The 27,489-nt window shown below is 39.7% G+C and overlaps 1 protein-coding gene across 3 annotated transcripts in view; it reads left to right on the top strand.

Annotated features, from left to right (window-relative positions):
- Window positions 1-27,214, top strand: part of CDKL4 (cyclin dependent kinase like 4) — a 31,270-nt gene extending 4,056 nt beyond the window's left edge. For 2 of the 3 annotated variants that reach the window (XM_087823497.1, XM_087823498.1), the window contains exons 2-10: window positions 667-890; window positions 4,291-4,412; window positions 10,308-10,380; window positions 12,796-12,886; window positions 13,776-13,973; window positions 15,190-15,272; window positions 16,701-16,757; window positions 20,444-20,578; window positions 22,767-27,214. In XM_087823497.1, the coding sequence (XP_087679623.1) occupies window positions 723-890; window positions 4,291-4,412; window positions 10,308-10,380; window positions 12,796-12,886; window positions 13,776-13,973; window positions 15,190-15,272; window positions 16,701-16,757; window positions 20,444-20,578; window positions 22,767-22,868 (1,029 nt within the window). In that variant the 5' untranslated portion in view covers window positions 667-722 and the 3' untranslated portion in view covers window positions 22,869-27,214. The remainder of the gene's footprint in view (window positions 1-666; window positions 891-4,290; window positions 4,413-10,307; window positions 10,381-12,795; window positions 12,887-13,775; window positions 13,974-15,189; window positions 15,273-16,700; window positions 16,758-20,443; window positions 20,579-22,766) is intronic. The other variant, XM_087823499.1, reaches the window with a different exon arrangement.
- The last annotated feature ends 275 nt before the right edge of the window (window positions 27,215-27,489 follow it).

The following is a 27,489-nucleotide window of genomic DNA, read 5'->3' as shown; positions in this document are numbered from 1 at the left end:
ACAGAAAAACTAAACCCAGTATTCCCATAGAAATCACTGTGGATACAAAAGCATACATGAAGAATTAGAGAAATCCACCTTCTTTTTTGTGTTTTAGTTTTATTTTCTTTGGGAGCTAAGAATTTAAGGATCTGTTCCTTCATACACACAAAAGCTAAGCACAATAAATAATGCTCTAAAAAGACTATTGTTTTTCATTGCTGCTTTGTCAACAGCCAGCATTTTGTCTTCTTTCCACCAGGTGGAAGCATAGCGCTTCGTACCGTGTCTTGTTCTCAGTTCTAGCCTCGGCGGTATTCAGATGGTTAGGAGGGAAAAGATAAACACCATATTCAGGAGTATGAAATACTCCCTCACCTGGATGTCACAGCATCACATTTTAATCGTTTACTAGAGGATAATGAAAACAGTAGATTGGATGAGGTTCCTCCACAAGTGCTTTTAATTCCACTAAAGTCAACACAGGCCCATTATAAGATATACTGTATGAAAGTTTTTTGGTAGCTAGGAAAACTGCATAGGCCTGAACTTAGCTAACAAAATAACATCCAATATTTTTAAGTGATTTTAAAATTAATAAATAGAAATAAACATTTGGTATCCTTAGCAAATTGTGAGAACATTGTCCTTGATATCTTGGTTAAACTGAGTCTTCCTATTTTCCAGGTGCAACATTGTACTGCAAGTTAATCAGTACAGGAATTTAAGTCGCTGCTACTATAATGGAAAAATATGAAAAATTAGCTAAGATTGGAGAAGGGTCTTATGGGGTTGTATTCAAATGCAGAAACAAAACATCTGGACAAGTGGTAGCTATTAAAAAATTTGTGGAATCTGAAGATGATCCTGTTATTAAGAAAATAGCACTAAGAGAAATACGTATGTTGAAGGTAGGTTAACCTTATGTATCTATAATATCATGGTATTGGGTGAAATATGTGTGCCAAAATTACAGAGTTTTAAAGTGATTATTTTTCCATTGGGCTTAAATTCCTTTGTATCAGTAACTTTGGGAAATAAATTAATCATCACTTTGGACTTTGGCCTCTGATATTTAGCTGATATTATGAGTACAGCTATAGATTGTTAAAATATTGAAGTACTTCCCTTCTGGTTGGTAAATCTCCACTGCCCTGAGTCCCCTCATTCCCCCCAGCCGTGGCCTTCATCTGCCACAGCCCCCCTCACCCTTCTCATAAACCAGCAGATAAAAGAGCATCTTCTGGCACAGAGAGGCCCATAGGACTGTGCCATTGGGCATGTAGGCATTGGTATGGATGGGTCCTGCCTGTGATCCACTCTCTGGTCTTAGACATACTACCACCCCAGCCTACCCCGTGGATACACATCGTACACAAAGCTTTTGTTGAAGTTGTTTCTCCTCTGATAGTATTTACATGTAAGATTCATAAGTTAATCATCACATTTTCCTATCCTAAACATCTTACAGTTTTAGAACCATAAGAGACCTTGGAGATGCTTCTTATCAGCACCCTTATTTTATCAGAGAGGAAACTGAGTCGGAGGGCAGCACTTCTCAAACATTAATGTGCTTTGGAATCCCCAGGGGGCCTTGTTGAAATGCAGATTCTGAGTTGGGAGGTGTGGGGTTAGCCTGAGATTCTGCATTTCCAACAAAATCCCCAGTGTCACAGAAGCCACTGGTTCACAGATCACACTTGTGAGTAACAAAACTTGTTATTTCAAGAACACACAACTGACTTTTACCTTTTTTTCTTTTTTAAAGTTTGATCTAGGAGAGATGCTGTCACGGGGAAAAGCAAGCTTTTTATATATATATATATATTGATTTCAGAGAGAGAGAGGGAGAGGGAAAGGAAGAGAGAAACATCAATGATGAGAGAATCATTGATTGGCTGCCCCCTGCACGCCCCACACTGGGGATCAAGCTCGCCACCTGGGCATGTGCCCTGACCTGGAGCCATCTCCTGGATCCTAGGTCAGTGCTCAACCACTAAGCCCCACCCAGCCGGGCCCAACTTTTACTTTTGACATGTCATCTATTTTAAGGAAATCCCCAGAAATTAAGTTTTAAAAGGAGATTATAGTTAATTATCCTTTTCAAGTATTATCTGTAGCAGGTTTCCTCAGCTAGTGTTCTGTTTATAAGTAGATATACCCGGATTGTTCCAAAACACATCCATCATGATGAAAAGCAGTTCATTGTTACCTTGTAGCCAGCAGCCAGCTCCATCCCAGAGCTAAGCAAGGCACAGGGTGTTTCTAAACTGGGCAGTGGTTGTTTTCTAATAAACCCCCTCCCCCCCCAAAGTCTTCAACTGAAGTTAGTGCTCAGGTAGTAGTACCTCCTAGGTTACCAGTTCCCCAGTTGGAGAATGAACTTTAAGGTTAAAATGTAGCCAGTTTCAACTCAGCTCAGCCTCTGGTGATGAGGTCTCAGAGGGTACATCTTTCCTGCTTTTGGTAGTTACACCCATGTATGCCCTGAACAGTTTCCTTATAGGATATACCTACCTTACCTTCCTCGTGTACTCCTGTTATTTAAATTTGATTGATTTCCCGCCTTCTTACTGCCTGTTTCACTTTAGACAAGTCACTTTTTCTGGGTTAATTTAATTGGCAAAGGAGATATAAATTGCTATCTACCCAAAGACGGATTTCACCAGGTTGAACCTGGGCGTTGCACCAGCTACAACATCTGGGAATCCCTTACTCTCCTGGTAGAGACACTTTTTCATTTCCATTCTATAGTTTTTGCTGCGGCACAAAGCAGCTGGATTACCTGTGTGGCCCGTTTCCTCCAGGGCTTGCCTTTCTGCCTTTTTAGGTAGTAAAACATAGAAAAAAAATTGATTTGGTGCTCTGAGAATATTTTTAATGTATAATGGATTCCCTTTTCCCAAACTACTGAGCAGCAGACATGTTGTTGCAAGGTGATATTTTTTTGGTCAAGCCATGCTTACAGAAGCTGAGGTAGACGATGCTGGGTAAGTCCTTGTACTTGGGACTCTGTACTGGGCCTGCAGTATATTTATTGAGCTTTACTACATACACAAACCTGTGTTCTCATTTTTTTTCCATATCTTTCTGAGTAAATGGTATAGGGTTTGCAAAGGTGGTTTGTCCACTGTACTGGGAAAAGAGCAAGGAGATGAGTTATAAGCAGGCGTGATCAGATGTCCGCGTCTAGTACAAGAGTCATCTGGTTAGCATCTTTCAAAAGTGTCCTGGTTTATATGGTTTATACGCTAAGTTATAGGGTCACCCTAGGTATAGACAGGGTAACCATGTCAGTTTGCCTGGGACAGCCCTGGCTTATACTCATTGCCCTAGTATGATGATAAATTATATAGCTGCTCTAGCGATGGATTTTCTTTTTTTAAATATGTTTTTATTGATTTCAGAGAGAGAGGAAGGGAGAGGGAGAGAGAGAAAAAACATCAATGATGAGAAAGTCATTGATTGGCTGCCTTCTGCACACCCCCTACTGGGGATCAAGCCTGCAACCCGGGCATGTGCCCTGACCCAGAATCGAACTGTGACCTCCTGGTTCATAGGTTGACATTCAACCACTGAGCCACACTGGCAGGGCAGTGTGGGATTTTCTTAATCAGGATTTTTCCTTTGGTTTATGATGGTAAACCTTGTGAAATGCTTCCGTTTGGGAATAGAATTTTAACACATACACCATCTAAGCATAAGAGAGAACAACAAAGTCAAAGAACAGAGCTGGAAAATGACAAAGTGAAAACAGACTAACTGGGTGGACTCCTAGAATGGGCAGTTTAATTGGATTTGAAGGTTGAGATCTAGTATTTCTGAGAGCCAACACTAAAGGCCAGGCTGAGTTTAATCCAGCTGACATTTACATTAAAGCCACGGCAGTATGTAAGCTAAATGGGTATTGGTGATTTTTATAGTCTTACACAATAATTCCATTTCCTCTTTTTTTTATTCAGGTGGTTTTATGATTCATATATTTAGAATTTTCACAAAATGCTCAAGTATTTTTTGTTTTAGTGCTTATATTTTAAGTCATACACTTTATTTGTTATCTCCAGAGAGGTTCAATATAGTTACCATCTATTATGGGTACATTAGACAAATTCTTAAATTTTTCTTGCAACTTTAAGATTTCATGATTCTTGCTAAGGGTGTTTCTCTTGTAAGTACCTGTAATAAAGTTCTCCACAAGAGATGCATAGAGAATGATAGGCAAGACCTTCTGTCCTTAGGATTTTAGGGGACCCAGGGAGAGACTCTTACAAGGAACAGATCACCAAGCCTTATGTTTCAATTCTTTTGCAGCAATTAAAACACCCAAACCTTGTGAACCTCATTGAGGTGTTCCGGAGAAAGAGGAAAATGCATTTAGTTTTTGAATACTGTGACCATACACTTTTAAATGAACTGGAAAGAAATCCAAATGGGTAAGTAATCTAGAAACTAAAGCTCTGTATAGTTAGGTCTCACTTTCATTTTATGTGGGATTAACTATAGCAAATTCAAATCTGAGCCACAGTTCCTCTTTCCACCCAAATGCATCTGTTGGCTACCCCCCGCCAGTCTCAGGATGTGCTCAAAGGGCAAACAAGTATTAACCTAGAGTAAAATTAATTAGGAAGACAGATCTGCACATATAAATCACAGTGCATTTTGAGGCTAAATTATGTATTGGATTGTCTGAATTCAAGGAGTGAACCATGGTTCAATATTAGGGAATATATTCATATAAAGGTTAAAGGAGAAAAAAATACATTGTGAGTTGGTAAAATCTGAAAGGCAGTTGATAAATTCAGCACCCTTTCCTAATTTTTTTAAAAAGCCTTAGCAAACTAGGATTAAAATACTTTCTTAGCGTGCATGCAGACACACACACACACACACACACACACACACACACACACACACACACACACACACCCCACCCCCCCCACCCCCCCCCTTCAAATCAACAGCTAATTTTATACTCAACATCAAAGAAACCACCATTAACGTGAAACACAAGACAAGGACATCAGTTGTCACCAGTGTAATGTAACATTGTTCTGAGAGCTCTAGCTAATGTAATAACCAAAATTAATAGAACATATAACTTTTGGAAACAAGATTAAATTGTCATTATTTTCATTACATTTTGCAAAAATCTAAGAGAATTGCCTAAAGAGTTATTATAATGAATAGAATTCGGTATAATGATTATAACACTCCAAATTTCACACACAAAATTTAACAGCTTTTGTTTCAATCAGTACTTTAGAAAATCTAGTGGAGAAGAATCCCATTTAAATATCAACAAGAACAAAAAAATTAGAAATAAAGAGAGAATTGTTAGACTCTACATAAATTCAACTACAAAACTAGGTACATAAAAGATTTTGTTTAAATGAACATATATAGGGTGTCCCAAAAAATGTGTACATATACTTTGAATAATTATAAAGGCAGTGTTTATTAAAATACATTTAATTTTCAAAATTGAGCTATCACCTGTTAAAATATGTATATATTTTTGGGACTCCCTATATTTCTGGATGGAAATAGGCCTTATTTTAAAGATACTGCCTCCTGATCTATCTATTGCTCAGAAATCTAATCAGAATGTCAGTGGGATTTTTTTAACTTGAAAAAGATTAAATCAAATTAAAGAGAAGCCCAGCCAGCATGGATCAGCGATTGAGCATCAACTTAGGATCCAGGAGATCGTGGTTCGATTCCTGGTCAGGGCACATGCCCGGGTTGTGGGCTCTATCCCCAGTATGGGACATGCAGGAGGCAGCCGATCAATGATTCTCTCATCATTGATGTTTCTATCTCTCCCTCTCCTTTCCCCTCTTTTCCTCTCTCTGAAATCAATAAAGATACATTTTTTTTAAAAGAAGAAAGGGAACTTTAACTGCCAAATATTAAATCATGTTAGTTTTAGAAATTCTCTTTGACAAAAAGTACCATAAAACTAAAAAAGAAATTACAAATTGGGTAACTTATTTGCCAAATGATGAATTAAAATAATTTCATATCTACATAGGTAGATTTTGCAAGTCTAAATTTTTTTGTCTTTTTTTTTTTTTTTTACTATATACTTAGTTTAGAGGGAGGGGGGAGGGAGGGATAGCAACATCAATGATGAGAGATCGATCCCACAACCAGTGCATGTGCCCTGACCGAGAATTGAACAGTGAGCTTCTAGTTCATGAGCCGACACTCAGCCACTGAGCCACACCAGCCGGGTGCAAATCTAAATTTTTAAGAAGATTAGCACCCAGTTAGAAAATGTAGTCATTCACAAAAGAAGTTTAGTGAATCCTGCTGTTGTGCCAGGCTAGGTGCCAAGGATCCAGCAGTGAGCAGAACACACACAGAAAAGTTGTCAGCCTTATGGAACTTACATCCTGTGGGCATGAAAAGAAGGGAAAGTAAGCTGTACGCCTAGGAAAACATGTTTATCCTACCTATTAATCAAAGAAATTTAAATTTTTAAAATAAGGTACCATTTCTCACCTATCAAATTGGCAAAAGTTTTTTCAAAACTCAACGTACCCAGTATTGTTAAAGTCAGGAAATCAGGCACTGGCATTCACAGCTGGAGAGAGTGTGTGTTTTGGGGCAGTTCAGCAGTATGTATGAAAATCACTTAAACTGTTCTCATCCTTTGACCAAGAAATTCCATTTAAGAAAGCAATCAGGTGCAAAAATTTTTGCATAAGAATGTTCAACATGTCATTATTTACAACAGAAAATATTGGAACTTACCTAATTTAAAACAGTAAAGGTTTGTTAAATGCATTTGCTGTCTCCATACAGTGGAACACTAGGCATCCAGCCCTTTAAGAGCAAGCTATAAAGAATAGTTAATGTTCCTAGGGAAATTATTCATGAAAGAGTATATGAAAAAAATGAGGTTACAAAGTGTCATTGAGGGGTGGTGGGAGAGGAGCCTGGAGAAGACTTGGCATCTCCATGCAGTGCAGCTAATTCAAGTGAGATTATTAAGGCGTCCTCAGCAAGGCAAAATCAGCCTCTTCACACTGCTGCTAGTGAGAAGGAGTGTTTGCTGCGAGTTCTCAGTTGTATGAATACTCCCAAGTGTCACATTTCCATTTTTGAAGGATATCTTTTTCTCAGTTAATTAACTGAGAAATTAATTAAATTGCATAAATTCGATCTGTGTTGTCATCTAGCATCCTGCAAGACTATTCTCAGCGTCTGAGTTTTCAGTCATCTCATGGTAGGCCCAGTGGGTCCATGGACTGAGTCCTACAGATACGAGAAATGAGGAGCTCTTTTAGAGCAATCACTGGAACTCTTGGTTTCCTAACTATGCCTTAAACCACACTATTAAAGCCCTAAACCTGTCCCTTGTTTCTTTTTCTAGGGAGGTGAGAAACAGCCAGCCCACCCCACTTTTATTTCTTTCCCATATGTCTTATGTTCTATCACACTCAGTCCAGCAAAGCCTTGCCTTGAACAGGCATTTCATTCTAGATGACCACAGGGATTATTTAAACACTTGTTTTATCACTGGGAGCCCATTCATTAGTGTTCCAGCCTCTAATGGTAATTAGAGTCTTCTGCCTTCAGAACCAACTAATTCATATAGCCAGTCCTAGGTTCCAAGGCCTTGAGTTTGTTTCCCGTATCCACTCAGGTATCATATTCTGAACCTTTCAGAATTCATCAACTGAATTCACTCTAGCTAGTTTAAGCAAAAAGGGATTTATTGCCGGGTGTTCGTTTATAAAATTTCTGGGAGTGCTAGAGAAACAAGGTTCATTGAGCACCTATTACTGTTCTAGGCCCCAGAGCCTCATTAATGGACAAGATCAAGGCCTTGCAGAATTACATGTCTTTGAAGAAAAATAAAGCACACTGAGGAATTAGAGAATACCCAGGGAGGGGAGTAGAAGGAACAATAAATACAAGGATTTGGAGGTGTAGGCAGCATGGCATGTTCGAGAACAGCTGAAACTAACGGGCTGAACTCGAGTGTCCGTGAGAGTAAGGTAGGAGAGGAAGGTGGGGAGAGAAATCATGAAGCTGGTAGGCCGTAGTAAAGGTTGGATTTTATTCTAGGATAACAAAGGTTTACTGAGAAGGACTCAGTTTGTCTTGGGTACTGATCATGAAGTCAAATTTTCCATATTAAGGTACATAACAAACTAAAAGATAATGAGCTCTGATGTCAGCATCAGGGTTCCCTGAGTAGCTAAGAGAGCAGCAGTCCCTGAGCAATCCAGCCTGAATTCCCTGGTCACATCACCCTTATCAACCCCTTCAGTCCCTAACTAGGATGTCTAGTCTTTGTTTTCAGGCCTTCACTATTACATTCTGTATTTGTTTTTACACTCACTCAGAATATGATATTTAAACATTAAGTATCATTTGATTTGTACAGAAGGTTTTATTCCACTCCAAATGCTTTGAAAAAATGCTGCCGGTGGCTAAATACTGTTGCAATGCTCTGTCTTTCTGGAATGAGCACTGTATGAGTCTGTATTCCCTTTGATAACTCTCTTCTCTTTGTAAGATCGGTGGTATTCGTTTGTAGTTGTTATTTTGTATGTTGTTTTGCCCTCTTGGAAACTAAAGATTCCTCAGAAGCTAAGGATTCTGTTTTTCACAGAGCCATGACACTTCCTTTAAGACGCTGGTAAACACCCCTCTTTCACAGCCATAGCTCTGACATTACTTCATGCCTAATTCTGTGTATTAACACTAGTAACCAGGGTTCTGCCCCTTTCTGAACCCTCCCCCTACCTTGTTTCCCGATTCGAGTATTTCATCTCCTGTACATGTAGTACTTAGGTCCCACCCAGCATTCTACTGCCACATGAATGGGGCCATGTGCTACTCTTGCCATTCTCTCCCAAGGATGAAATCCATTTCCATTCCCTCCTCCACCATCACCCTACTGTAAATCACGAAATTCCACCTAGATTATTAGCCTCCTAATTTTGCCCCCAGAAATCCATTCTCCTTATTACGTCACTTGCCTTCTTGAGCCCTGTCAATGACTTTCCTTTAAACTTAGAATAAAATGCAAAGTCCTCACCAAGATTCATAAGGCCCTCGTGGTTTGGCCCTGGCAGCCTCACCAGTTCACTCATGCTTTCGCCACATTGGCCGCCTCATTGCTTTCCCATGCTCCCATTCTTTCTCACCTCAGGGCCTCTTGCTGTTGGGGGAGGGGGTTCTTTTTGTCTTTGTACGTGGTCTCATTCCCACCTGTTGGCCTCATCTGATCTCAGACCCTCATCTCCTCAACCTATATAGATGTTAAACCCAGGCTCTTAGGGATAGACTTCTCAATAAACCTATAGGATGTTACTCCATTTTCACACATGAGGAAGACCGAAGGCACGTATGACTTGCCCGAGGTTATACAACTAGGAGACAGCACAGCTGGGGTTGGAACTCTCTCATAGTGCTCAAAATAGCTATACTATTCTTTCTGACTCTTATTTGAAAATTTTAAGCAGCACTGTCTCGGGTTTGGCTCTAGGCAAACGGAGAGGATAGAGCTGTACCAGAATTCAGGACAGGAGACAGAAACCACTCGAGAAATTTCAAGTGGGAAGGGATCTGCTACTGAGAATTAGGTGCTTTCACAGTACTAATAATTAGAGGAGCTGCCGGCAGACCACTGATGTCAAGGGCACGTCACCATAATTGGGACCCGAGATCAGGAAACTGCTCTAAGGAAAATACTCCCATATGCTCTTTGCTGTTTTTCGGTATTTGCCCCAGCCCCACACGGTGACGTCTTGTTGCTGGTACCCCGCCAGGGTCATGTACAGTCCATACCCCCAATTCTGGAAGGCCAGCTACACCTGCATGATTAGTTCAATTTTGAAAAGTGATCTAAACATATGTAAATATCCAGATACAATAAAATAGTAAATCTGAGTGATGGGTGTGTTTGTAATATTAGATAATTTTAAATTTTTAATTAAGAAAACAGACATTTGGTTAAAGGTATCTCGTTCAGATTTTTTGTAATGTGCAAGCGCAGTCCCATCTCATGAATAGGGTTGAGAAACACCACACTGAGAAAAATAGTTGCAGCTTATACGCAGACTGAGAGAGACATTGAGTCATTAATCAGTTTAGAAGGGAGTAAACCAAAAAGGTGGTAAAGGCAGTGAACAGGAAATACACAAAAGAAGAAATGTAAGGCCAATCATAATGTGAAAACACTTCCAAGGCACCCTTTGCACCGTGCTTGTTGACCATCACAAGCCCCACTCACTCCACTTCTTTTCTCCCTCCAGCTCCTGTAACACCACCCTAGGTGTTTTTTAATTTCCTTCTTAACTTTTTCCTAGAGTTGCTGATGGAATGATCAAAAGTGTATTATGGCAAACACTTCAAGCTCTTAATTTCTGTCATCAGCATAACGTAAGTGACATTTTCTAGTGCATTTGTTAATTCTTCATGATGACTCTTATAAGTAGCTCAGGGGTGTCTTTGAAGAGCTGAAAATAGAGAGAAAGTAAGAACCAGAGAGCAAAACAGAAGAAAGTTTCCGACATGAGGAAAAACAGTGCCCTTTCCAATTTCTATAAAAACCAAATTTCTAATTCCTTATGAATTAAAAGTTTATATAAATCTAATGTTTCTTTTTGCCTCAGTACTGATTCCTATGATTATTTTTAAATTGGATTAAAATAAGTTTTCAGTAGTGTAATCCACCATGGCACTTGGTTGTCTTTTTATTTTTTAAATATGTTTTGTTACTTTATTGATTTCAGAAAGAGGGCGAGGGAGAGAGAAAGAAACATCAATTATAGGAGTCATTGATCAGCTGCCTCCAGAACGCCCCCTACTGGGGGTTGAGCCCGAAACCGTCAAACCCATGAGCTCCTGATTCATGGGCCGATGCTCAACCACTTAGCCACACCGGCTGGGCTGTTTTTATATCTCTTAAGTCTTTTATCCCCTACCTTTTAAAGAAATTTTTCCATCTTTAATTTTTTTAGAGTCCTAGTTCTCAAACTTGAGCATGCATCACAATGCCCAGAGGTTTTGTTAAGACAGTTTTCTGGGCCCACCCCCAGAGTGTATAATTCCATAGGTCTGGGGTAGGACACAAGAATTTGCATTTCCAAGCATTTTCCTTGTTGATTCAGAAGCTGCTGGTCCAAGAACCACCCTTTGCATACTGCTGTGTTACTGAAATCATTCTGGCCAATTGCATCCTATTTGTAATTGAACTTGTTCTCTCACCTATATTTCCTGCAAATAGGTCTTTATATCTATAGGCTTGATCATTTCCAGGTTCATTTTTAGACAAGAATACTATTATGGAACCCTTAAATGTTAATCCCGGTTTCATAAATGGGTTGCCTAGAAGGTAGGATATCAAAGTTAAGTGGATTTATAGGACTTTTAAGAGGCCTGAAAAGGTTTAACAGTTAGCAGTGATAGTTTCAACAATAAATTAAAAAACAACAACAGTTAACAGTGACTAAATTGAGATAACTTGAAACAAGCTTCTATTACCAGTGCCATTTTTGTGACTGAAAATAAGGATTCAACATGTTTTCTTCCTAGATAGCTGTTATGGAAGCAAAGAGAAATTATTTCAGAATTGTCAGTTTGACAGCAGTACTTAAAGGGACTGAAAGCACAGCAGAGAAGTGAGGCAGAGGAGCTGATGACTCTGATGCTTAATCTGGAGACTGTCAGTGGTCACTTGCAACAACAGTGTTGTTTCAAAGATGAGCTAGTTCATGTGAAGGTGCTTTGAAAAGTACAAAGCTCTGTATGGGGGCTGAGTTACAGAACAAGAGCACCGTCATTTTATCTATTTGGTGGTTTGGAAGGAGAATGAACTAGAAAGCCAAAGTCCTGAAGAACAGGGCCTGAGGTGTTTCCCCCGGGGCCTCCGCACACAGAACAGCCTCTTCTAGATGAGTGGTGAGGGAGGCGCACCCGGCCGGCCTGCATCCATGCCCAGCTTAGCCCTCTCTGCCAGCAAGGGGCACCTGCTCCATTCAGCATCATTATGACGATGCAGCACCGTAAGTCTCCACGTATAGAAGACCAAGGGGAGCTTCTCTGAGGTGACAGTGCCTCACAGCAGAGTCCTCCTCTCCCGGAAGGGACTCCAGCAGCTTGGTGTGGTCCTCAGGAGAGCTGCCCGTCGGTGCAGGTTGGCTCACTGTTGAGGAGGTGGAAGTGAAACTCATCCCTGCAGGCCAGCTGCTTTGGTAGCTCTTGCTAAGTGGGGGACCATGCACCCCAGCTTATCCAGGACAGCTGTGGTTTGTGCCTGTTGTCCTGGCATAATTATCAATAGAGCTTTTTTCCACAACTTCTGGTTTAGAGGATAATATCATTCCAATTACAAGTGAGTTTTGCTTCTCATTCAAATGTTTTTCCAGTTTCTCAAATCTGCGATACTTACTCAACCTGAATGGAATTCTTGGGTGGCAGTAGTTCTTATTATAGGTACATTTTGTCTAATCTCATCTGGGGTTTTACAGTTTCTTTTACAATGTCATCTATTTTCTTACAATTAAAATAGAACCCATTAAAAGCTGGAAGAAATCATTGTATTATATTACCTTCTCCCCTCACCCAAAATCAGTTTTCATATCCAACAATTATTTCTTCACTGATGTAACAACATTTTGATTTTTTTCTTCTGGTGTGATAAGTGAAAAATTGCCAATTTAAGTTATTTTAGAAAAATGAAGGAAAACCAAATTTGTTTTTATCTCACAGGCTATTTATTTAAAGTAATAGTTAATGTTTTTTATGCTTTGTCATTTCGATGGCTTAAAGAAATAATCAAATATTTCCTTACAGTGTATTCACAGAGATGTAAAACCTGAAAATATTCTGATAACTAAGCAAGGAGTAATCAAGATCTGTGACTTTGGCTTTGCACGAATTCTGAGTAAGTAGCCACTTTTTACTAACCTACCCCATTCAGATGATTGTGAAACAACGTAGTTGAAAACCTTACTTTAGATATTGAATGTATGTGAAATGTTATAGTGTAACTATTCAGAGAGGAGAATCTCACTTTCACCTTTAGTTGCTACATCAATTTGCACTCAACTCCACTCCATGCAACTAGAATTTATTGGTTGTCACATTTATATGCTTTGCCCCATAGGCAAGGAAAAGATATGAGACACATTTCTGCTCTCTGTGCTCTTATAATCTGAAGTAAAAGAAACAAGAATAACGTAGGGTGATTGGGAATGAAGTACAAAAGTGTAGGTGCAGACGGTTCCCCAGAGGGAGATGGTAACGTGGGCTGGAGTGGCTGGAAAAGAACTTCACAGAGCTGGTGAGACTAGAGAGTAAACTGACAGTTAAAGAGAGAATTCAGAGACAGTGCTAAGAAAAAGGAAATCATCTCAGACAAGGAGGCACCAAAGGGAAGGGGGACAAATCAGTGTTTCTCCCCAGATCTAGAACAGTGCACCAGGCTGGCAACATGCACATCTCAGGGTGGTGTGTACATAATCGTATCCTGATAGGACCAGGGCATAGGTGACTTGACAGTGCATTGGAAGTTGGTTTAGACGAAGTTACACTAGAAATTCCCAATCCCACCACCCTCTGTTTGGGATCATATAGATGTTAACTGCTAAAGCACCTTTGGAAGTAGAATGCACAGTGTAACCATTTCCTCTATCAGCCTCTCTGCATGAACTGTTAGGAGCATGTGGCCTTTGAGAGTTTTTGAAGATTAACCTCAAGGCCTGACCTGCTCTTGGGGGTAGTTCACATGTTGAGAAAACTTGACCCACCTCACCTGATCCATGCGTTTGCAGTTCCAGGAGATGCCTACACTGATTATGTCGCTACCAGATGGTACCGAGCTCCTGAGCTTCTTGTGGGAGACACTCAGTATGGCTCTTCAGTCGACGTTTGGGCTACTGGTTGTGTTTTTGCAGAGCTCCTGACAGGCCAGCCACTCTGGCCTGGAAAATCAGATGTGGATCAACTTTATCTGATAATCAGAACACTGGGTAGGAGCTGCATCTTATGGCTCACAGAGCTGCTAAGTTGTTATAGTAGTAGCATGTCACTGTAATGGCCAACAGGAGGAGCTTTCTTGCCTCTCCAAGGTGCTGCTCAGGGTGGTTGTTCTGGGTTGTAGCCAGAACCCAACCCTTTCCTCAGTATGTAGAGCCGTTACTCCTCACTAAGGGGTTTTCAGATCTTTTCCAAGTCAAGCCACTTAGCCATGGAATAAAGTACACATTTCCTTTTTCTTTTGGGCTGAGGTAGGACCCAGAATGTGAGGCAGCTATAGACATTATTATTTTTTTTTTTTTTAATATATCTTTATTGATTTCAGAGAGAGGAAAGGAGAGGGAGAGAGAGAGAGAGAAAGAACAATGATGAGAGAGTCATTGATCGAGCCCACAACCCGGGCATGTGCCCTGACCAGGAATCGAACCCCGATCACCTGGATCCTAGGTTGATGCTCAACTGCTGAGCCACACCTGGCTGGGCTATAGACCTTATTCTTACGAGGTATTGGGTCACATGCAGTTTCTATCTGCTGTAAGAGGAGGGTTTCTCTGTTACTCTAGAGAAGGGAGCAGCGCTTTTTCTATAAAGGACCAGATGGTATATAGTTTATGCTCTCCTGGCAGCATGGGTGCTGGGCAAGGGAATTACTGCTGTCTGGTCTGGTTCCTACACATCCTTCTGGACAGTTCTGCAGCATGAAAAATATGGGGTAGAGTATCACGACAGGACACACCTTAAGTGTATATTGTTTGATTTCCTGAAAGGATCATGGAAATTTACATTAGGCAGGAATTGGACAGACCTGGGTTTGAATCCTGAGTCTGTCACTAAATAACCATGTGACTTTAGACAGGTTATTAAACTCTGAGCCTTATGCTCATTGATGCAATGGAGATTAAAAATAGCCATTGTAAGATTGTTATGAGATTAAATGAGATGATGTGTGTAAAGTCCTCCACACCATGTCTTACCTCCTCTTTTGGTGGAGGCTGAATGGCAGACCAAGCTACATGTGGCACAGAGAGTTGTGTGGGAGAATTGACCTTACCTGAGAAGGCATGCTTTTGCAGTGACGTAGTCCTTCCAAATCTAGAGGTCACAGTCAGGATCAGGATTTCTTTCACATCTGGACCTCAGAAGTTAACCATTTAAACACTATATTACTTTTATAAACTTAGCATTAATTACATGCTTTTTATTTTACAGGAAAACTAATCCCAAGACATCAGTTCATCTTTAAAAGTAACCAGTTTTTCCATGGCATCAGTATTCCTGAACCAGAAGACATGGTAACTGCTTGATTTTGGGTGTTTTATTATTTGTGTTGCTACTTTCTTTAAAGGGGTAGTTGGTTTTTGTTGTGTGTTTTTTTACATTTGCACTTTTAGCTCCTGTTTTCCTTATGCCACACTAACACAGATCAAAGAAACTGTATAAAATGAATCAGGAGAATGCTTACAAAGTTTACTTGCCCTATCCAAAGATTAATTTAATGTTAAATTTGAAGTGAAGGTCTATTTAGTTCCTTATACAAATACCTGATCCTTTTAGTCAAAACACTCAGGTACTTTTTCCTGAAATGATTATTATCTCATAAAGAGTACTTACTGTAGTACTTCTTTAATTTGAAAAAATGCATTCCCTATGTTTTTCAGCAATGAAACAAGGCTCAAATCAATAAAAACCACTTTTTCACAATGTATATTTTCACATGGAAGATCATTCTACAAAATGATCCTCATCGTATCCAAGTCAAAACTACAAAGCACAATGCTTACCTCCACACTCTCTGTGGGCTTTGCCTCTCTCTGGGAATGTGTCAGTTACCACTTGACCCTCCTGCATTCTGTAGACATTGACTTCCTGTTTGTGTTTCCTGATTTGGGCTGTGATCTTTAAAACTCCATATGGTCTAGATTCTGCCTGTAGAATGAAAGGACCGTCCATAAGCGTGTGTCCACAAACAAGCTGTGTTGGAGCCAGAGAGGTGCGGGGAGGGGGAAGTCTGTACAGCCAGATCATGATTTATGGCACAGGTGAACAATCCAAGGTTCAGGAGGTCCCAACGATCTCTAGACACCCTCTTTGTTTTAAATTTATTTCATATAATACCTTGATTTGTATACTGAATTTCAGTAGATATAAGAAAAGTTTAAAAGTTGAATTACAAGGCTAGGGGTTGAATTACAAAAGAATATATAATTTAAAGACTAAAACAACAAATTCACATGTGCCTGCTGCCTAAAGAAGACTATTACCATTCTCTTTGAAGCTTCCTTTCCCCGCAGACTCCCCCTCAGTCCTGTCCTCCCTCCTCACTGTCCTGAGTTTCTTGTTCATATTCTTTTGCTTTCTGTGTTGCTCTTACACGTGTCATTCAGTGTAATTTTCATTAGTTCTCAAAGTATTCCTATAAGTAGATCAGGCACAGATATTATAGGACTGTTGTAGTATTTCAGAAGGGGACATTTGGAGCTCATATTTACCAAACATCAATTGCAAGACATTGAGAAATTAAGAAAATAACTCCAGTTTTTTTCTTTCAAATCTTTCACTATATTGTAAAATTATGTAAAATAATAATTTTTAAAATCTTTAAAAGAAATTATCTAACCTACTAGTAGGTCTTTCTTCAAAGTGCCCTTATTACTAACATATTCAAGATATACATTACTTTGTTATTATGTAATGTTGAAAGTCTTTACTTTGTGTTCTAGGAAACTCTTGAAGAAAAATTCTCAGATGCTCATCCCATGGCTTTGAATTTCATGAAGGTACTTAAGAATCAATTATAACTGTTATTGACTGAAAATTGTAATGATTGAAGCTGGTAACTCTGGGAGGAGTGAACAGTAGTGCAAATAATGCCAAAGTAAGATGTAGTCATTGAAAATGATAAGGAACTGTAAAGTCATTATAGTTAAAGGAACAATCATGGTATAGGCAGTACTCCTTCTAACGTATTTATTGAAATTAGTAGGAGACGGCCCTGGCGAGGTTGCTCAGTTGGTTGTCCTCTACACCAAAATATTGCTAGTTTGATTCCCAGTCAGGGCACAGACCTAGGTTGTGGAGCCCGTACAGGCAATCGATTGATGCTTCTCTCTCGTCAATGTTTCTCTCTCTCTAAAGTCAATAAAAGGATTAAAAAAATAACTTTTTAATTAGTAGGGGATAAAAGAGTATCATTAGAGTTTGCTGTGACGAACACCATTACTTCTTTCACATTCATTAGAAATTTGAATATTAAGTTGCTATACTCAGACTTTGGAAGTTTATGAGGGTGAATGTGCTGCTTAAGTCTGAAGGTCTAGAACTCCACTGTCCAATATGGTAGCCACTACACGTTACTAGTGAGCACTTGAAATGGCCTGTTTGAATTGAGATGTGCTAGATTTCTAGGAAAATTACTATTAAAAAAGAGTATAAAATATTGCATTAATAATTTAAAATATTAATTGTTAATATTTCACCATGTTAATTATATGTTGAACTGATAACATGTTAAATATACTGGGTTAAATAACATTTTTAGTTATTTTTTAAAAATCAGTAGAAGACCAGGCAAAGTCAGAGCTATATAGATACCATGTATAGCCTCTGCACCAGGCCTAAAAGGACAAATTCTAATAAAAAGTCTAAGAAACTCACCTATGACCAGTCTGCTATTCATTCTTGACCCTCCGAGGCCATGCTAGATGGGACTCTTCCATCAGAATGGACACTAAGAGCCCTTAGGGGACAGGGATGGAGCTACCAGGAAGAGTATCTATCTTTAACAATCAATTAAGTTCTATTTATAGCAGTGGTTTCCATACTACTCATCAGAATGACCTGGGAGCTTTTTAAAAACACACATTCCAGTATCTAACCTCAGATTACAGAAGCAGAATCTCTATAAATAGGACCTTAGAATTTATATCATTAAACATCCCCCTGTGTGATTTTGATAAGCAGCCCAGTTTGAAACTCATGATTTAGAAGGTAGAGCCATCTGGATGACCTAGAGTCAACTCCGCAGACCAGCCTTTGTGCCAGTGCAGGTCACTGTGGAGGTGCTATCCAGGGTGCTGGATTCCTTCAGCCTGAGTCCTGAGATTCAGAGTCTGACACCTCTCCACTCTCAGGCTGCCCTTACCCCTGCTCCACTGGACCTCAGCTGCCTTCTGCCTGTCTCACTGCTGTGACCTGCCTTAACCCAGCACTTTGCAGTCCCTGCCCTGGAAGCCCAACTTTCTGACCTTTTTCTGGACAAGTCGTGTGACCCACTTACAATTTAACAAAACCCAGCGTGGCTGGGTTGGGGAGTGTCAAGCATTGCAAACCCAATCCATTCTCATGTTGAGGCCGGGCCTTCCTGTGGTTTCTCCTCCAACTCAGAGAGAAAACTTCCAGGGCACAAACCCTGGAACAAACCGTATGGAACAAACTCCCTATCTTCATCTCCAAAGGTGGAGTGCCCTGTTGGCCAGCCCCAGATTCTAAATGAAGGTACTTTTGTCACTCAGCTGTTTGATTTAGACCCATAATGTTTGACCTGAGACCGAAGAACTCTCGTAAGTGCATCAAAGATTGTGCTGTTTGGTGGGCCACACCCTATGTGTATACTCCTGCCCCCATGTTAGTTGAAGGTGAGCTTTCTTTCATTAATTGCAATTGAGACATCTGTAACAACAAATAAGTACCAGCTACTTTAACAGGTAGTTATCCCATGGATTAGGTCATAATCTAGGCAGGAAGCTGCTCAAGTGGGTGAAGTGCCAGCCAAGGTCAGTGCCACGGGCAGCGGTGGCAATGCAGTGGCCAGTATGTGGCAGGTCTTTCATTAGGTTTAAAATGAGACAATGGGTATAATACTTTTTTATTACTCATGTCTCCATCTATCACTATATCAGTTTTATCTGGTCATCAAGAAGAAGACTGTAGGCTCTTGGAAATTTTGTTGAAGGGCTTTTTGTGAAATTTGCAGTCTCAGGAAAAGGATCCCGACTTGGCCTTTGCAGATCCAATTTCTTGTCCTTTATCTCTAAAACCTGTCCCAGATTAGGAGCATTTTGATCAGGGAGCACCTCCTGGTGTACAGAAAGATATTAATCAGGCAGCTAAGAACTCAGAATCCTCAACTCCATCCAGTTAATCTCAGTGCATCTAAAACTAATCAAGCAGGATACTGTTCCAGCTCAGGCCCCATGGAACAGCTGAGCTTTAACAGTCTCTTCTTAGAATCTAAAAATGCTCTTTAAAAAAACCTCATAGGTCTTTAGTGAGAGACGAGATTTCAGTAGACTGAAAGTCTATACAAGGAAGTGAATGAAGATATAATTGGAAATAAAGCTGATAGGACTTGAGGATCATTTAGACATGGGGAGTAAAGTAGAGGAACTGGGCAAAGAGAAGGTGCCTATATCAGTTTCCTAGGGCTATCATAGCAAAATACCAGAAACTGGATGGCCAAAAACAATAGAAATTTATTCTCACAATTGTAGAGACCAGAAGTCTAAAATCAAGGTGTTGGCAGGGCCATGCTCTCTCTAAAGCTGCTAGGGGAGGGGCCTTCCTGGCCTCTCCAGCTTCTAGTATTCCCAGGCATTCTTAGGCTTCAGATAGAAGAATCCAGGCTCTGCTTGTCTTCACATGATGTATGCTGTGTGTGTCTGACTTTGCAGTGTCTTCCCTCTTCTTTTAAAGACACCAATCATATTGGAGTAGATCCCACACTACTTCAGTGTGACCTCATCTTATCTAATTACATCTGTAAAGACCCTATTTCCAAATAAGGTCACATTATGAGGTACTGAGAGTTAGGACTTTAACAGATATTTGGGGGGGATACATTTCAACCCATAACAGTACCCTTGAGACAAAGCAGAGATATTAAGTAGGCCATTACCCTTGCGGGTCTGGATTTCTAAGGGGAGGTCTCGACCAGAAGCATACATGTGGAAATCTCTGGTAAACCTTGACTGTTGAAGCCGTCGAGCATCAGTGAGATTAGCTAGAAACTTAGAACAAATGAGAAGAAAGGGGAACCTGGGACTGAGCCTTGAGGAACTTCATGCAGCCATTGTGGAGGAGACTGTAAGTGAGAAAAGGTTGGTTTGAAAAGGAGTGGCCAGGATGTAGGAGGAACAAAAGCAAGACACAGAGAAGCCAAAAGGAGAGTTTCAAGGAGGAGGACATGGCGGACAGTATCGAACACCAGTTAGAGGAGAGCGCAGAATGTGGAGGGAGGTTTAGGGGCGGGGAAGTCAAGGCCATAGGTGTGACCAGCAGGGGCACTAGAGTGAAATTGTGGAGGAACAGAGACGACTACAGTTACTAACAAGCTGTAAGTACTGGATAATACACAGACCTGCTTTTCTAAACTCACAGCCGCTCTCCCCAGTTACTGCTCAGAGGTTTGGGACACGGTAACAACGTAGGCCCCTCTTTTACTATCTTCTCTGCTTTCCATCCAAAGGAGTGTCTGAAGATGAATCCAGATGACAGATTAACTTGTGCCCAACTCCTGGAGAGCCCCTACTTTGATTCCTCTCGAGAGGACCAAATTAAAAGAAAAGCACGTAACGAGGGAAGAAACAGAAGACGGCAGCAGGTACCTCCATTCAAAAGTTAAAGTGCTATAAAAATGACATTTTTTCCTTTTTCTACCTTTCAAAGTGAGACTAGGTGGACACCAAGACCTTATCTTTGCACTGGTTTAGTTGTATTTGTTTACCTAATAAGTACTCGTTGATGTAATAAAATCATAAAGCTATGAAAATATCCAGATTGTTACAAAGTCTTATTCCAAATACACTTACATCAAATTATTGCACAATTCTTTTGTTACACTGATTGGATATCCCTCCCGCCAGAGCATGTACCCAAAATACAGCAGTTTTATACAATAAAACCCTGATTATAGCAGGACTGAGTTTAAACCAGTGGCACAGAGGAATCCCAGTACCTTTCGGTAGCCCCCAGACGTGCAGTAAAGGACACTTGACTCTCCTGTCTTTTCACCCAGGGCAGGCACCTAAGTCTGCCTTTCCTAGCTTTTTTCTTGAAGAAAGGACAACTCTGGCCAGGTGCATGGGAATGAAACTCAGATATATGGTGACCGAACCTTATCCTCAGATGTGCCAGTATTGCAGAAGAACATGGTAAATAGGATGACAAACGTTGATTCTGCAGTTTATTAGGTGACTACTTTTTACTTGCTTTCAGGAACTTTGAAGTTAAAACATAAAGTTCATGGAAGTAAGTTTGTTTGGGGTTTGTTTTCCCCCTCATCTTGCATCCCCAACATCTATAACTATCTGTCACATAGACGGTACTTAATAACTATGATCCAAATAACTAAATAGATGACCACTGCTTATTAATAAGCCAAGATGGTAATTTTTAATTTACCAGAGACTGACAATCATTTCATTTGCATTTGCTTAATCTTCCACCTTTGATCTACTTTTTGGTCATTTATCTTCTCATTAGCATGTCACCATAAAGAAAGCAAGCAGTCTTTTTTTTCCACCTGTTTGATAATTAAAATAGAAGTTTCTTGGAAGAGAAAGATTAAACTAATAATAAGAAGAAATGTTAAGATGACTTCTGTGTTTCTAAAACCTCTAGTTCTCCAAATCTGTATTACATAGACCATTTTACCTTTTACTGTTAAAGTTACGTGTTTGCAAGTTAAGTTCAATACAGTTTACTTAACCAAAAGGTAAGGGTTCGTTCAAATAAGTCTGAGGCAGCAATCTGAAATACCATGTGACTTGTGTGTAAAAACATTATCCCCTTAAAAACATCTCTCTAGATTCCTCACCTGTGGCCTGGGAGGGTGTACAGTAGCACTGCTCCATCCTGCCTTGTGGTCCCCAACTCAAGTTCTGCCACACTGTCCTCAAATAGGGTGGGGATGTGCTCTCCCTTTAAATCTCCAGTTCACAGCTGTGCTCCCCGTTCCTTAATACCCTGTAGCCCACTGATAAAGATCAGGGACTTTGCAGAAGACCTTCCCAGAGACCCAGGATAACAGAAGAAAAAGAAACACAAAGAGCAGCATGCACCTGGATAATCTCAGTTACAAAGATTTTATGTTCTCTGTCCTAGTCAACAGCATCTTGTCCACCTCTGTGTAGTAGCCCCACTGGAGCCCCCACCATGAGACAGTGCCCAAACATCTTTCTCCATCAAGTGGAGTCTTTGGCGAGCAAGGCCAAGAGAAAGACAGGAATATCTTTCAAGTCCTGGTTTTCTTTTTGAGCACACACCTCTTTCCTAGATATTTTACCTGATTATCAAAAGAAAAAAAAATTCAGAAAGATCTTTTCGTTCAGTATGGTTTCATTTTGTGAGTTCAGATTTCTACCTGGATACCAACTTCTAGATCTCTGAAAGGATGACCAAGAAATTCCTTAAGACTAAATATTGTTTCAAGTTGACAGGAAAAGGGTTTTTAATCTTTGCTGTCCTGCCAATATCCTAAAATTTAAAATTTGATGGGCAGAATGTAGACTCTTGGAATTATTGTTTAATAGCTGGTGGGTATCCATCTTTTAAACACTGACTAGATACTTAGAAATTTGTGTGTTGAGAAGCCTAGAATAAGTAATAGAATCTAATTTTCAAGTATCAGAATATCACAATTTTTAGAAAGGCAGCTCTACATAATTTTAAAATCCATGTCTTTTGACATCTTTGTACCATATGTATCCTTTTTTGCCACCTTTCAAAAACTGTACAAATAGGAATTGTTTTCAATTTACTTTCTCATTTTTGTCTTGTTCTGCTATTAGAATCAACTGTTGCCTCTCATACCAGGAAGCCACATCTCCCCCACACCCGATGGAAGAAAACAAGTCCTCCAGTTAAAATTTGATCACCTCCCAAACATTTAGGAAATGTTCTTTCAAGTGGAAAGTAATTTAATATGTACACATGTTTGTACAAGAGAGATAGGAACTCTCAGTGTTTCAAATGCAAATGAGCCATATGAAAATTAAGATGCCTTCTAGAATTGTTTTTGCTCTGATCATTACTGATTCCTCTGCCTGTGCTTTTCACATGCCGACTTTATCTTTTAGAGCATTTTCTTTAAATGTTATAAAGTCTGAAGTGCACATATGGAGGAGATATTTTCAATTTCATCAGAGCAGCTCCTCTTGAGGCAATTTATATTGAGAATTTGTGGGCTTATACTTTGATTTATGAAAAAGATTTTACATATATCATCTTGCTTCAACTGACCACATACTGTCTTAGAGCAATATCAAATAGCTTGCCTCGCTGCTGTTTGTGTGAGGAATGACATGATGTTTCTGCCTTTTAATTCACTCTTATTGTAACCAGGCCTGTTGCGTAATGCTGGTATTTTATTGTGTTTTTGTATTGGTGTAGGAAGGGAACCTTGAAATGTCATCTAGGTTTATTCCTTGATTCCAGGACAGACTCTACTTTCCCTGTCCCATGAGACGTTGACGATTCTATTTTTAAAGCCAGCTGGAGAAAATGTCATACATACCAAGTAGTGGATGAGCTGCGAGGAGTTACCCTCCTCGTGATGCCCTGGGATAACTGGCTGCCGACTCTAATGCTGTCCTCTGTCCATCATGGTTCCTCAGCCTTTTCTCCTCCTGGCTGCATCTCAGTACCTAAATCTGTCTTCCTGCATGTACTTCCTGAATAATTTATTGTCTGCAATCTCTCCCAAACATTTGCTTCCACAGCCTCTGTGAACTTGTTCCACCTTAAACTTGTGCATCTGTAAATGTTTCTGAGAGCAGGAAGATTATCTTTCAGTTACCTTCATTCTGTGGCTCTTACCAAAAAAAGAAGCAGACAGACAGAACACCTCAGTAGGTGAGCCCAGTTTACGTTGGGATATTTTCCCAAGTAAACTTGACAGACCTACCTGCCTACCTACAAACTTATGTACATATATATACATACATATTTATAATAATAAATTGTGAAGCATCATAGTAGGTTCCTGTTATCCTGGACATCTAAGAATGATATGGAATATTTAAAATACTTTTGGTTTGCTAACAAGGAACTCATGTAAATCATAGCATGGACTGTCTATCCCTGTCTGGCATAAAGACACAAAAGAGTGATGCTCCAAATATCAATAAATATTAAAATTATCTCATCAACTCTTTTTGGCTCTTAGGTTTGGAATGCTCACTCAAACATTTTGCAAATAACCTAGGTTCAGAAATTCCTTTTATCTGGCACCAGAACACTAAGCATAAAGTGTCTTTAAGAAAACATAGTAATACCTTATATTCACCTCTAAAAGTTCATTGCACTTATAAACTTGGCTTATAAACTTCCAGAGAATCTCATTCAGTTATTAGGGAGCATCTCTTTACTAAAGAATTATGGCATCTAAGCAATAGTTCCTTGTTCGCTGGAAGGATATTCTAAGTGGGCTTATTTGGCCATTTAACATTCTGAGTGTGAACATAGGCTGCTAGGGACTTCTTTTCATCTTATTATCAAGAGTGTGCCTCTTCAGAGTTGTATGTTTTTTTAATTTTTAATAAGATGATACCGCAGGTGCAAAGAAAATGAGAAATAAAAGGCAACTTTGCTAAAAGATTTTTTAGCTTTCATAGTGCTTTTATCACATAAGCCTCTTTATTGCCAAACCACTCCTGCCACGCCAACTCTCATTATGTGTATATAAGCTACACACGCAGAAATCAGGACAGGCAAGACTCCATTACCCATTTTGCTTGTAATTGTGCCTCAAACAACAATGGAGTTTGGAGCAGAGGTTGGGAGGTCATCATCTTCCCTTATTCTTGTTTACATTTAAGAATTCAAACAAGCATTTCTGAATTTGTTTTCCTTAGACAAATCCATCATTTATGTATCACTGGAGAGGAGAAAGCATGTAATGCTTAGAAAATGTTCTGACGCATTCGTATTACCGGGAAGAACGATACTCTTCTGATGACACTTGCATGCCTGACTTTCCCTGAGTGACCCAGGTCACGTAGCCGGCTGCTGCCTGAATCACCCAGGCGCACAAATCTCACACTGCAGCTTTTTTTCTGTTTCCAGTGCATATTTCTCACCTCTTTGCTGCACAGATCCCCTTGCACTTCCCGGCCACATGAAAGATGGTTGCACTTCTGGGTCTAGTACCCAGATTGTCATGACTTTGGTAGAAGTTATACTCAGCAAATAGTCTTGCCCTGGGCTCTTCGAAGAAGCCCACTGGGTTCTGTAACCATGCCTTTCCTTCACAGTCTTGCACAGTTTCTGGCTTACCTGGGACTCATCTCGCCCGTTTATTTACATAGCTCTTTTTTTGGCGCTGCACCAATACTACTGGTGAGTGGTACCACCTGAATGCCCCCTTTCTCCACATCAGCATGACCCCTGCGAGCCCTGGTTTCTCTTGACTTTCCGCACCTGTGCTTGGGAATCTCCACGCAGTTTTGAGTTGTTGTGGTTTTTTTTGTTTTTTAATTGCAGAGCACAGGGCATATTTAGTAGAGAATTAAAAATGCAGACTTCCTCTTAGTGCTCATGCTGCTTGGGGAAGAAGGAAATACAGCAGAGAAAAGGACATTTCATTAGACTTGTAGCAGCCCTGTAAGCCTGTTTGCTTGGACGTTCTTTAGTCTCTGTTTCAGTCCTGGTGATATTTGAATGTATTAATTGTTCCTACTTGCCCCACACAAAGCCCTTTTAGGGGTGACGTTTTGAAGATTATTTTAACTAGACTGAGCATTAAAAAGTTGTATTCAAGAGACTTTTGAGCTCTGGCCGGTTTGGCTCAGTGGTTAGAGCGTTGGCCTACAGACCAAAGGGTCCCGGGTTCAGTTTCTGCCTAGGGCACATACCTCGGTTGCAGGCTCAATCCCCGGCCCTGGAGTCAGTGTAAGATATTAGATGAATTGCAAATAGACAGATTTTTAATGCATATGGTTAAGACATAAAGATATAATGCCACTCACAGGTTAAAGTAATATCCTGGGTACATGTGTATGTGTTTGTCTTAGATTAAAATCTCTAACTCAGCAACTTCATTCTTGTCTTAGTAGACAGCTAAAAGCCTTTAAGAGTGGTAGTTTAGAGGATAATAGCACTATCACGTGATCTAGGAGTTAGGACACCCAGTTCTAGGCCTGGCTTGACTCTCTCTGTAGACAGGTAAGTTTTCTGTGCCTTTGCTTTCTCACTTGTCTGATAAGAGAGTAAACTAGATGCTCCAAGGCTCCCCTTCAGCTTGGTGTCCTGGACAAATCTCCCACTAGGAGATGCTTTCTAAAGATTGTTTTTCATTAGCAATACCAAGGTAAATTATGGGTGTATATGACCTAGCCAGGAGCTCAGACATCTCTTTTTATTTCTCTCTCTCATCTCTCACTTGCTTGATTTCTTTCTCACACACACACACACACACACACACACGCAAACTACTCCCTGCTAGTTCTATCAAGTCAATAGTAGTTTGCAGACAACCCTCTAATGAAGGCTAAATTTTATAAAGTAAAGAAGATTTTAAAGCTAATTGTCACTAGATTTTAATTTAAATAAAACAGGTGTGCTTTTAAAATGCAGAATAATGTGGAATCACTTTCTGATGTTTTAATCTAACTGATTAGCTTGGAAATGACACACGTGCTGTGAAACGTTAATTTAAGATAACCATTAAGGCAAAGAATATTTAGTACATTTCTAACCTCAGTAAAACTTTTAATAGTTTCAGTAAATGACAACTTAATGGAATTCTACAAATATATCTCATTTTATATTTCAGCAGCAGGGACTCAGGCTCAGTAAACCTCACATACAACCTATAACTTACTCAAGCTGAGAATCGGTTACCTACCTAACAGGCATATAAATGACTTGTATTTATAAAGTTAAAAATTTTCTGCTATGAACACTAGTCACTAACCATATCTCTGAATATTGTCCATTGAGGACGTTGTGTGTCTTCTTATTATTTTATAATGTATTTCAAATCACATGGGATTGTGGCTATATATTAATTAGCATTTGATGATTAGCACAATGGCAGATATGCTGCTGGAAACAATTCACTGCAGAGCCTTTTTATTTTATTATGTTAACTATATAAATACATAGCATTTTTAAAATTTAGCTTAAGATATTTAGAAAACCTTAGTGTGGGATTAAATACTTTGGTGACTTCACATTTGTATATATAACTTAACCTGAATGTGTTCTTTAACTTATTTTAATAAAAGTTAGAAGTATACCTGTCTCCTTATTTCTGTTTACTCAGCTATTAGTCCATTGTCTAATGCTTTATATTTAGGTAAGAAAAACTGCCATCTTCACGTATAAATCCCAGACCCTCTGATTTAATTTCCTATTGGTGGGAACATCTGAACAGCTGGCATGGCAGCTAGTCCTTTCTGTGCCTTGGGTTTGAGAAGTTTTACAAATGGAAAAACTAACATCTTTTCCAGTCTGACCGGCTAGATGTTTATTCCTGAAAACATCTTTACAACTTTACTTTTAGGCTATAAG

Source organism: Miniopterus natalensis, chromosome 13 (assembly GCF_054644295.1).
Source record: "Miniopterus natalensis isolate mMinNat1 chromosome 13, mMinNat1.hap1, whole genome shotgun sequence".
Classification (NCBI taxonomy): Eukaryota; Metazoa; Chordata; class Mammalia; order Chiroptera; family Miniopteridae; genus Miniopterus; species Miniopterus natalensis.
Note: the sequence above shows the minus strand (reverse complement) of the source record. Positions and strands in the feature narration are given on the sequence as shown.